Source organism: Kryptolebias marmoratus, linkage group LG13 (genome assembly GCF_001649575.2).
Source record: "Kryptolebias marmoratus isolate JLee-2015 linkage group LG13, ASM164957v2, whole genome shotgun sequence".
Lineage (NCBI taxonomy): Eukaryota > Metazoa > Chordata > Actinopteri > Cyprinodontiformes > Rivulidae > Kryptolebias > Kryptolebias marmoratus.
In genome coordinates this window covers 14766970-14778847 of record NC_051442.1, presented here as the reverse complement: position 1 = coordinate 14778847, position 11878 = coordinate 14766970, and the positions used below count along the sequence as shown (strand labels likewise).

At 45.3% G+C, this 11878-nt stretch overlaps 2 protein-coding genes across 2 annotated transcripts in view; both read left to right on the top strand.

The window, feature by feature from the left end:
- f11r.1 (F11 receptor, tandem duplicate 1) overlaps positions 1-6480 on the top strand; it is an 8994-nt gene extending 2514 nt beyond the window's left edge. The window contains exons 2-10 of the mRNA XM_017432010.3: positions 121-180; positions 2128-2244; positions 2387-2533; positions 3197-3399; positions 4626-4728; positions 4818-4925; positions 5176-5188; positions 5476-5527; positions 5652-6480. Of these exons, the coding sequence (XP_017287499.1) occupies positions 121-180; positions 2128-2244; positions 2387-2533; positions 3197-3399; positions 4626-4728; positions 4818-4925; positions 5176-5188; positions 5476-5527; positions 5652-5687 (839 nt within the window). The 3' untranslated portion in view covers positions 5688-6480. The remainder of the gene's footprint in view (positions 1-120; positions 181-2127; positions 2245-2386; positions 2534-3196; positions 3400-4625; positions 4729-4817; positions 4926-5175; positions 5189-5475; positions 5528-5651) is intronic.
- A 1004-nt stretch (positions 6481-7484) lies between these two features.
- ubash3ba (ubiquitin associated and SH3 domain containing Ba) overlaps positions 7485-11878 on the top strand; it is a 21924-nt gene continuing 17530 nt past the window's right edge. Inside the window, exon 1 of the mRNA XM_017431909.3 lies at positions 7485-8251. Within this exon, the coding sequence (XP_017287398.1) occupies positions 8124-8251 (128 nt within the window). The 5' untranslated portion in view covers positions 7485-8123. The remainder of the gene's footprint in view (positions 8252-11878) is intronic.

Sequence of the window (11878 nt, the reverse complement as noted above, 5' to 3'; positions counted from 1 at the left end):
TTTTTTTTTTTTTTTTTGTTTCACAGCTGCTCCCTCAGCCAGACTGGAATCAGGAAGTAAAACGTTTCCACTCAGCAGCTGCGGTAAAACTGACCAACTCCGTTCTCTCTCTGCACCCAGGTATCCACGGCTATTCTGTCACGACCACCAATGCAAACGTAAAAGTGAAAGAAAATACAGGTGAGTGAGTTCAAAAACAAAACAAAGCAAACAAACAAACAAAACGCCTGGTCTGGAAAAGATGTGCAACAGTTTTGACTCTGAACCCCAAAAAGCGTTGAGGCGAAGGAAAAGTGAAGCTCGTTTTTGGGTTAAATCAGTGGTGTCCAATCCCGGTCCTGGAGGACCACCATCCTGCAGGTTTTAGGTGTTTCCCTAATTTGACACACCTGATTTGAGTGGCTGAGTGATTAACAGGCTTCTGCAGAGCTTGAAGACCTGCTGAAGAGCAGAGAAACATCTAAAACCTGCAGGATGGTGGCCCTCCAGGACCAGGATTGGACACCCCTGGTTTAAACCAAAAGCAGCAAACGTCGGGTTTGTCTGCGTGTTTAATTGTTTTTTATGAATCCTATCGATGCGTTGGGGTTGACGAGGACGTCGCAGGGGAAGGAGGATCGGGCTTTTTTTTTTTGTTGTTGTTTTTTGCCCGAATTAGTTGCGGGAAAAGAAAAACAGCAGGTTTGCTGTTGCCACTTGCTCCTGGGGGGGGCTGCCGGGGGACAGCTGGGTGTTTTGACAGCGAGAACTCCTCTGAGTTCTAGTTTGGGACAAACCTGCCCTCCCCGAAGCTGCCGCTCTAATATTTGTCGCCAGCAGTTTGTGTCTTTAATGCCGCTCAATAAAATTCTCCAAATTGTCACAACATCTCGAGACAATTTGTGATATTTCTATCGATTTACCCTCCAAAAAACATTGAATTTATTATTGTAGGTTGCAGCTTTCGTTAGTTGTAGCTTTAGGGACTCATTCCTGAGGCCAGGAAGCATCTCTGAAGTAGTCTAGGTTGTTTTTGTTTTCCTTTAACAAAGAAATCTTCAGAAACCTTTTCACGATTCTTCCAAACGTCTCAAAGTGGACCTGACCTCTTTAATGGAAACGACCACAAACCAAACAAGCCTCGGTTTGGACGGGCATCAACACGACGTGAGAGCGTCGGTAATTTCCCTAAGCTGCCCAGTCTTCCCCCATCGTTCCACGTGATTAAAGCACATCAGTGCCCTAATGGTAGAGTGTCCGCCCCGAAACTGGGGATCGTGGGTTCAATCCCTGGCCGGGTCATACCAAAGACTGAAAAAATGGGACCCATTGCCACCCTGCTTGACACTCAGCATTAAGGGTTGGAATTGGGGGGTTAGATCACCAAATGATTCCCTAGTGAGGCAAGCTGCTGCTCACCGCTCCCTCAGGAGATGAGTCAAATGCGGAGAACAAATTTCGCACACTCAGGTGTGTGACAATCAGTTGGTCTTTCTCTTTTTTTTTTTTCACTCCTGGTTTGACTCGTTTGTTTCTCTCTAAACCACACGTGCAGCTGCTGCCTTGTTGTTCATCACAGTCTAGTTTTTTTTTTTTTTTTTTTTTTTTTTTGTTTTTGCTTCTGATCGTTGAAGAATGATTGGCGTCTCCATCTCGAGTGGCGACGATCCTTGTGCGTATTTTTGTTTTTACGGTATTGTTGCAACGTTAAAGCCCGTCCTGACCACTTCCACCTCGCCAAAGTCTCTTCTGCTTTCAGGCGTTAGCCTCCACCGACGAGTTAACGCCGCGCCAGCCTGGCTGGGTTCACACGCAGGAAACGGGGACTTAAATCATCGGATTTACCGATTATTTTATTTTATTTTATTTTTTTTTATTGATTCATTCAGGACTATATTATGAGCCTTAGCATCAACACAGACACATTGGGTTTAAGTGGAAGGGTTATTCTGCTCTTGCCTCTGGATCTGAGCAGAACATCTGGCTGAAGTGGACGCCGCGCACGGCCACCATTTTTAAAATCGGGCAAAAAAGTTGCACAGTGCCCGGGTTTTGGGGGCGTGGTGCTGCGTGACAAAGCTGAGCTCTGTGACTGAACGGTTTGTGGAGCCATGTTGTTTTTTTTTTTTTTTGTTTTGTTTTTTCCAGGGGTGGACCTGACGTGCTCGTACTCGGCAGACTTCGGTGCAGATCCCAGGATCGAGTGGAAGCTGAATGACAAAGAAGGCTCGGTGTCGTATGTGGTTTATAACGGGAAAGTAACAGGTAAGCAACCGGACGTTTCTTTGTTGCCCTTCTTTTTTTTTTTTCTTTTAAAAACCCGATTAAGATTTTTGTTTCTCTTAATTGGGTTAGGGTTAGGATTGTATTAAACTACCAATGAAACCGACACTCGATCCTCCCACAGAAACCTACGTCGGCCGCGTGTCTTTGATCAGCAGCAGCACTTTGAGATTCTCGGAAGTGACCCGTAGAGACAATGGAAACTACATCTGCGAGGTGTCCAGCTCCAGAAGCCCACCCAAGGAAGTCACCGTGGGGCTGACCGTTCTGGGTAAATATCACCACGAGGCTGCAACCTGCGGCTGTGGGGCAACGAGAAAGGGCGACTTCTAGTGACCTTCCAGTCGAAATGTTTGCATTCAGTGCGAACGTGACTCTGGTTTTCACCAAAATGTGTTTTCAAAGGCACTGATTGGTTTGTCAGCTCGCGCTCTGCTTTGTTTCTGACTCGGTCTGTAGTCGTCGTTCTCCAGATCCACCCGAAAAGTCTGATTTTAATCTGCCTGAGGCAGACCGCTGTAAAAGTAGGAAGTAGTTTAGTTTCGTTGACTGGAGGTCAAAACGGATCTTTTTTTTTCTAACATAAAACAAGTTATTCTTCTAATGAAGAGAAAATCTAACACATGGAACTGACTTTGATTAAAAACCTGGTACCCTAAGCACTTTAAAGTAAAGATTTTGTCCCTTTGAAAACATTCAAGTGCTAACCAAGCAGCAACCTGATGGACCAAACCTGATAAGTGGAAGGTAAAAGTAAGACTCAAGCAGATTCTGTGGCTCTATAGAAATTCTAATCAGTAGGCGAGATGGTTAAAAAATGGCTCCTGTGGTCCTGCAGGCTGCAGACCCCTGACTCAGACCCAGACAGGTTTGCTGCAGCTTCAAAGCTGTTTAGTTTCGTCCTGAGACCGAGGCTGTCCGTCATGTTTTACAGTGCCGCCCTCTCCACCCAAGTGCAACATCCCTCAGACGGTGACCACGGGAAAGGTCGCCGTCCTGTCGTGCAGCGATGGCGACGGCTCCCCCCCACCGACGTACAAGTGGTACAAAGACGGCACCCTCCTTCCCAACGACCCCAGCAAGATCGCGGGCTTCCAGAACGCCACCTACAAGCTGGACCCTAACAGTGGGAAACTGGTGAGCTTTACCTGCCTTTGCCTCTCCTACGGTGGCGTTACGTCACGGCTCGGTTCAGTGCCACTTCTCCCACCACCCCCACGCTTATTTCAATGACAATCGCCCACTCAGAAGCAGAAAATGGTGCAAAAAAGGTGTTTTTTTTCCCAGGTAGTTTGGCCTGAAGTTAAAACAAATAAAAGCCACATAACTGAATATCTTGTCATGCGAATATACAAAACTAATAATGTTCGTTGCTCGCTGCACACCGGGCGCATTTATGGCATCTGTTCGACACCAGAGGGCGTCTTAAAGCTGCAGCAGGGAGTTCTGGGAAAACCGTGGACTTGGGCCTGGTCCCAATACTCACACTTCCTCCCTCGTGTCCTTCAAATGCACGTCACGTTCACACTGACGGGTTTGAGTGCGAAGTGTGTCCCAATTCTCCAGAGTGCTCTTTAGCCCCGCCCCCTTTGTGTACCACATCCGCCCTCTGGCTCAGCCTGCATCCAGGCGGACTTCGGTGAAGTATTTACCCACAATGCATCGCTGCACGTGACGTTTTGAATTGATTTTTTAAAAATGATCTTTATTGACAATGAAAGGGTTTTGAATTAAACAGCAGAAATAAGGCAGTGGTGACAGAGCGAGCTGCATCTGTTACAAAAAAAGCCATTTTTAAATGTAAAGTATTGAAATAATTCTTGTTTCTCTCTGCTGTACATGTGTGAATACTATCAAACTTTGCTCCGTATTCAACTAGTCAAAACAAAACACGTGAACTGCAAAAATACCTATACTGTACTTTTAAAATCGTATGGGCACCTTCTTAAAATGCCAAAACAGCGACCGGTCCGCCATGTTGGATGTCGCAGTTGCGACGCAATGTCCCAATTCTCCAAAGTTTTTATTAAAGTTACCTACTGCAGCTTTAAAGGGGGTGTGAATTATGACCCATTCGGCCTTCCGTACAAACAACCTCTCACCAGGAACGCAAAACGTTTTCACCTTTTTTTTTTTTTTTTTTTTTTTGGTGCGGAGCGCTTCAGATAATGTCTGCCTCCGCTCCTTTTCTGTGAGCGAGCGAACAAACAAACAAACAAACAAGCAAAAACAAGCTGCGATCACCTTTGACTTGCGTACATTTCCTGCTGAACCCCGACGAACCGTACAAATACCCCCCCTCCCCTCGCTCCGGTGTTCATATATGTTTTTAAATCTGGTCTTTAAAACGCGTGTCGCTGCAGGAGTTCTCCCCTGCTACCAAGATGGATTCGGGTCAGTACCTGTGCGAGGCTGTCAACGAAGCTGGGGCTGCTCAGCGCTGCAAGGCCATGAAAATGGAAGTCCGTAAGTGACCCCACCCCCCCTGTCGCATGTCCGTGTCGGAGCGAACCGAAAGGAGCGTTCATCCAACTAATCTGATGCGACTCTTTAAGGTGACCTGAACACCGGAGGAATCGTTGCCGGGGTGCTCATTTTCCTGGTGCTCCTGGGTCTTCTCATATTCGGAGTTTGGTTTGCCTACAAGAGAGGATACCTGCCGAGTGAGTTTGAAGCATCTGTCTGCATTCTGATTTATTTTTTGCATTAAAACAACGAGACGAGAACGTAATCTGAACAGTTGTCATAACGGCAGTAATGTAAAGCTGACCGGAATCCCAAAAGGTTTTCCTCCTTCAGGAAGCGGCCACTTCCCATCATTCTTAAAGATCAAACAGAACTTGTATCGTTTGCTTGTAATACGCACCACGTGTTTGACTCTACTGACATCATTTCCCTTTCCTCCCGTTACAGCAAAGAGCCAGAGGTGAGTTTCTTTTTTTTTTTTTTTTAACACGTTTTTGCAAATATTCGAAGACCGTCTCTGTTTTCTAAGGCTCACTGAGGGTTAAAATATGCAGAAACGTTCAGAGAACTGGACTTTTTATGGAGCCAAACGCTCCCATTTAAATCCCCCCTGCGCAAAAAAAGAAAAGGGCAACGTATCCTTTTCTCCAGAGAGTCGGTTCAGTTTTATTTTTTATTTTCCAACAGGCCCCGCGCACTGAAGTAACTCTTAATATTTCATGTTTTGTTTTTTTTTTTTCCCTGCAGCAAACCGAACTCCCACGCTGTCTACCAGCCCACAACCAGCTACGAAGATGATGTACGTATATATATGTGTTTTTATATATATTATGACACCAAATCCGGTTTGTATTTTTTTTTAATATATATATATATATTTAAAAATGAACCAGATAAACATTCTGATTGTTTTATTTTCTCAGGCGGATTTCAAACAGAAGTCATCCTTCGTGGTGTAAACGGCGAGCGGCGGCCCAGACGTCCCTCTGGTTTTTAGATCCGGTTGAGATTTCGAGTGTTTTTTTTTTTTTGTTTGTTTGTTTGTTTTTTTAGACAGGCGTGACGCGCTTCGGCGCCACATTTAAACAGTAACATTAGAACAACCCCCCCCTCCTCTTTTTTTTTTTTTTAGGTAAAAACCAAAACAAAACAAAAAAAAAAGGAAGTTTGTTTTTTGTACGTTTCCAGCTGTAGTTTGTTGGCTCCCATCGTGTTTCTGCTCTTTGACGTGCGTGTTTGTTTGTGTTTTTTTTAATATATACGGAAAGTGATTTAGTGTGAAGGAGAACGGGAGTGGAAACTGATAAAAGATTTCTCTCTCTCGACACTCAGCTGTTCTTCTCTTATCAGATGTGGTTCGGCTGAAGCGGCGAGCTGCAAACAGAGAACTGCAGCTCGCCACTTTTTCAGGAAAACAACCGAAAACAGTTTTCCCGTCGAGTGGTCGTTCCCGAGCTTCCTGTAAATATGATTCCTAACTCGCTGCGCGTCGCCTTTTTACATTTTGTCACGTTTTGAGGCGCGAGCGTCACGTTCTCTTCTACCTCTGCTTTCCTTTTGTTTCCTTTTTAACACCTTCCTGCACAGAAACTCAGGTCTGATTGGTCGTGTGATGAGATCAGTACATCTGACATTTATGAATGAGATTTTAAATGTTGGGAAACATTCTCTGCTCTGCACGGTTGAAGGATTTTTCGAGCTACTGCGTGTAATTGCTGTGTATATAAATATAATAAACATTCTTGAAAACGAGTTCTTGTGTCAACAGGATGAGTTACATTATTAAAGTTCGATAACGTTATAGTTCAGCTTTGCTTCCTGCTGCAGAGGGAGCTATGTGCTGCTTGGTGTGGATTATATTTAGAATATCCCAAACAATAAATGGTGTTCACTGATTTATCACACCACTTTCTATTTTTAAAAGGATTTTTCAATGTTGCCAAGCCGATGATTGATCTGCAGCGGTTCATCCCAAACACTTTTATGTTTGCAAACGCTGCAGGAGGGAAGAAAAGCTTCAGAATATTCATGGTGGACATCGAAAGGAGGAGTAAAGACGTTCGCGTAAATGATTTATTCTCCTCCCTCTATGGTGCTTCAGCCACTGGTTTTGTGAAAAAATAAGTCATTTTAAAGTCAAACTGTGCAACATACAGGGGAAAATTTCAAAATAAAAGGCAAAAACTCAGGAGCGAACCGGAGCAAAAGCATTTTCCAGCAAAAACTTGGCTGAAAGCTAAAGGTAGCAAAAGGCTGGCTGACAGCTAAAAGTATCATAAGAAGACAAAAACAACGGAACAAACATGCTGAAGCAGAATTTAAAGAACAGTGTTTTTCAAGGATCCGAAGAGATCTCGTTTTATTTCAGTGGCTGAAAGATTGTAAAAGCTACAAATTAAAAAACAAGTCCTAGCACCCATTTCCTGATTGAACAGGAGGTTTTATTGGCTAAAATAGCACAAAGTGTGCAGAAGGAAACCTGCAACAAACCATACGGAGCAATAAAAACAGCGTGGATGCTCACATGATAGAGATTTTTAAGGTTTTACGTATAAAAGTTGACAAACGTAGCCCTCTGTGGGACAGCGCCGCTGGGTTGCTGGGGCAACTGATAATGGCGTGCAGCTTCCTCTTCGGGTAGTGCGCATGCGCGGAGCACCGACATCCTATTTTTTCGACAGGAAGTGTGACCAACATTTTCCACCCGTTCAGCCCCATAACTCGGGACTCCTCTCCCCCTCCCTCCCACCCACCCCAGAATAAGCCGAGCACTTCGCCGCCCTTGTGTTACAAACAGCCCGTCTCACCGGAAGCAGCGCGTGTTTCGCTCGCAGCTTCGCTCCCGTTCGGTTCGAGGGGGTCGAGCAGATTTCCTGTCGTCTCGCGCTGTCCCTTTAAACTGAAACGAGAAGGAAGGGGGGGCTCGCGCGCGCGCATCTGGAGCCGCAACCTCCCGGCTCACCGCACGGGTCCATTCATAAACGGGACGTGGTTCGGAGGAGAAACCTCGGATTTATTTGATTATTTTTTTTATTTCTTAACCCCACTCCGCTCCGGGGACTCTCTGGGAGCCCGGTAATGTCCGCCTCCGTCGAGGACACGGCTCAGGCAGCAGGAGCGGCTCCCCATGGCTGATGGTTCTCCCTCCGAGCCGTCAGGAGGAGCAGGAGGCAGCTCGGTTCGGCTCCGACCTCCTAAAAACATGCTCGTTTCCTCGCAGGGTTTGGTTATATTTACGCGCTTCCGACCATAACAAGTCAGCCTGGTCGAAATAGCCTTTCACTTCCGTCCTGCCCCCTCCCGTCCTTTTTTTCTTCTTCTTCTTTTATATCTGCTGATAAATGATCGCGCGTCAGAGGAGCTGCGGACCTGACACACCGATGGGGCAGTGAGTTATGGCAGCCAAAGACGATCTGTACGCCAAAGTGACACCGCGGAGGCAGCGCCAGAACCGGCCGAACACCATCAAACATGGCTCCACTCTGGACGTGCTTCTGTCCATGGGCTTCCCCCGGACCAGGGCGTGAGTGCACAGCTGTCCCAACACACACACACACACACACACACACACACACGAGTTTGTATTTCTAGCCTCATTAGGACCTGCCGTGCATTTCTGCAGCCTGACCCTGACCCCTAAACCTAACCAGGACACCCCCTAACCCTTAGTCCTAAAAGGGTGTTCCACCATTTTAAGACCCCTAAGGGACTGGTGGCCCTGACGAGGTAGATAGCAGAAAAAAGTGACACACACACACTGTTATAACACCACATTTAGCCTCCTGGTCCGAAGTTTCCTCTCTTGGTGGCGGCATCATCTGCTCCACCGTCCGCTCTGTTACCTCGGGCCCCTGGGGTCTTTTTCAGATGACCCGTTTAAACCAAAGTGTGTGTGTGTGTGTGTGTGTGCTCCTATGAATACACAGCTGGTTTTTTTTTTTTTTTACAGCAGGGTTAAATGATTTTGTGACTTTGTGTGGCTTCCTTATTCTTTTGGTGCCTCTTTATTATAGGGGTTTTGTTTCCTCATGAGCAAAATAAAACCATTATAGTTCATAGCGGTTTATTTCGAGCTGTTACGTGGTTGTTGCCTTTTTTTAAAAACTCTACTGCACCGGTGAAGGACGTACGCAGGGTGATAACTGATTGCTTTTGGGGTTTCTTAAAATAATGCACTGTAAGGACAATGACTAGACGCTGAGGTGCTACCTCGACCTCAGCGTAACATCTTTCAGGGAGTGTGTCAATGAAAGCCCGATCTCGTGGTCATCTCCTGGTGGCGCCTCTCGATGCTCCTTTTTTCATTCATTCTCGAGGGGACACGTTTGTAGGAAACGAGCGGTGCTGGCCCCTCCGGTGACAGTCGGTGGACCTGCGTAGTGCGGCTGCCTCTTGTGTTTGTGCTTCAGCGGGCCAGACGCCGTCACAGCCGAGTTACGACGGGAATTATTTTAGTGCAACTGAGAGTTTGGTGCAGCTTTTGGAAGGAAATGAGCATTTTTCTTTTTTTAGAAGTCACGAATCGAAGGGATAGTTCAAATCTTTCGAAACAATCAATACCTTACTTGTATTTTTTTCTCTTAAACTGACCCCAGTTTAGGGAAAAAATAAAGTTTAGTTCGGACCGGACTGATGAGCTACAGGCTAGTTTGCACCAAGTCAAAACCAAAGTGGACTGCTGTCATTCTAAAGCGGCTCAAGTCTCAAAAAGTTCACATCATGCAAATGCTTTTCTGCATTGTGTGGTTATTTATAGGGCCGGCAGAGTACAGGCACCTCACGATCCGATTGGATTACAATTCAATTTAAAATGATTATTGCTGCTTTTTGATGATCTTGAGACTCAAATGACTCTGGCTTCTTTCACACAAATAAACCCTGGCTTATATATTTTCATGCCTAACAACGATAGCACCATTAGTTTTGTCAAAAACCCTTTTTTTCATCACCGTCTTCTGACCAACAGTTAGCACAGATGCTAACCTAACACTGAAAACGTGATTAGCCTCGTGTTTATCACTGCGTGTTTATACAGAAATAAAATAATTTAAAGTCATTACTAAAAATAGGGTGGTGTTAGGAAAACTTCCAGTTATTTCCAGACATATATTTGCCAGAGTTCAGTTATAAAGATGGGGGCGGGAAAGACGCAAGAACATTTAATTTTACTGCAGCTTGTTTCTACAGCATCCAGCTCTTAAATTCTTTGGTTATTTTCCAGCACTGACAGCGCGGCGTACAGGTTTATAAATAATTAACGGGTCGTTCAAAGAGCCACGGCAGGTAAGACATTAACGGTTCACCCGTTCTCAGCCAAACTCGACTTCAGAAGTTCTGAATTGTTCCTTTAAAAGAACTCAGAAGACTGCTTTAGGGGGTGCTTTATGACACACATCTTTAATTTAAGTGTGAGCTCACCCTGGTGAGCTGCAGTGCTGTTTTACCAGAAACGTTTCAGCTCTTTATACAGTTATTAATGGGGTTTCTATAGCTAAGCCATAAATGGGTATCAAATTATAAGCTTTCTTGTATTTCCCAGCCTCTTCTTGCCGCGGTCGTTCTGATCACATAAGGTATAATCATAACGTCCCCTTCTCATTGTTATGCTGTCAGCAGCTCCCGCATCAAATATTAAACCAAACTATTTAAACACAAAAGCCTTTTTTTTTTTCTTGTATGTTCACGGTGCAAAAATGTCTCCCAGGTATTGAAGAAAAACTAAAATGATTCTTAAAACTCAATCATTGGAGTCCTTTGCTCCTAAATTAAACCTATTAATGCGCTTTAAAATTTGTCAATTTGTGAATTTTTTTTTTTTAGCTTTCCTGAAAAAAACAACAACAACAAAAAAACCGGGTTGGGGGAAGCCGACTGAGTGCCTGAAATTGATTTGTTTGGAGACTGAAACCTGCTTCACGTGGTGCAACAGCGTCACATTGTCATTAAAGGTTAACCCCGTACGTTTGAGTGGCCTTGGGACCAGAATCAGGTGAGGCGTCCCGGGTCTGCTGGGTTCCTGTTTGCTGATTAACGGACAGAAACGTGTCGGGGACGGGGGCGTGAGCGGCTCAGAAGAAGAAGCACGTCGACCCTTGATTTTCCCAAAAACGAAATGCAAAACTTTGCATTTTGCGGACCATTCATTATCCATCCATCCATCCATCCTGACAGACCTCCATCGCTGATGCCGTTACTCTGCTCGGGTCCTTCCAGACCGCACGATGCGAACCCAGACTATCTAAACAGCAAAGCGTTCTCGGGTCTTGTTATGACACCCCTTTCTCAGGCGCTGTAGAGAGAGAACTAAGGAATTAACAGGAAATCAGTCATCCATCATTACGTCAGGGAATAAAGGCTTCATTGTGTTTGAGTGTTTGGGTTTTTTTTAAGCATTAGTGAACATGAATCATGGAGACACACACGTAGAGAGAGAGATAGAGAGAGAAAGAAACAGACCCTCTTTTTTTTTTTTTTTAATCTATAATTTTCTTTTTTTTTTCCTGCTGACTCATCCAGGAAGCGAGCTGAGTAATCCGATAGCAGCTGGGTGGACACTGGTTTCTGCCTCTGTAATGAAGCAGAGGCGCAAAGAGATCCGAGTGACGGAGCAAAAAGAGACTTACCGCCAGGTCTGACGCTGCTGTGAACTCGCTAAAACTCATGAGGAGTATTCGATACAACGAAGGGAAACTTTCAAAGTTGACCCATAAGACGGTCATGGACTATCCCGAGGCCTGCCGTTTTTTAATTTGAATTAAATGTTGTAAGGTTTAAGGTTTAAAACGTCTCGCTCCCGTCCTGAAATCAGCTCGTGGGAAACGAGTATCAGGAGTCTGGAAATCACTACGAACGACCTGGCGGATGCTTCAATACGAGAACACAGGGTGGCTTTTTATTTTTTAAAGAAGTGAAAAGGTGAAATAAACCTTTTTCTTTTCTTAAATAAACAAACAATGATGCGGAAACTGCGAGGAACGCCGAAACAACCGGGCGTCTGCGGCTTTTTTCGCCACGCAGGCCGTGCGTGAAGCGTGAACTTACATTGGCGCAGGTGCAGCTGTGGTCAGATGGCGCCAGAGCGCAGGGACGTGCGGTCAGAGGAGGCAGGTGAGGCAGAGCCTCCCCTGTCATCATGACAAGAAAAAAAAAA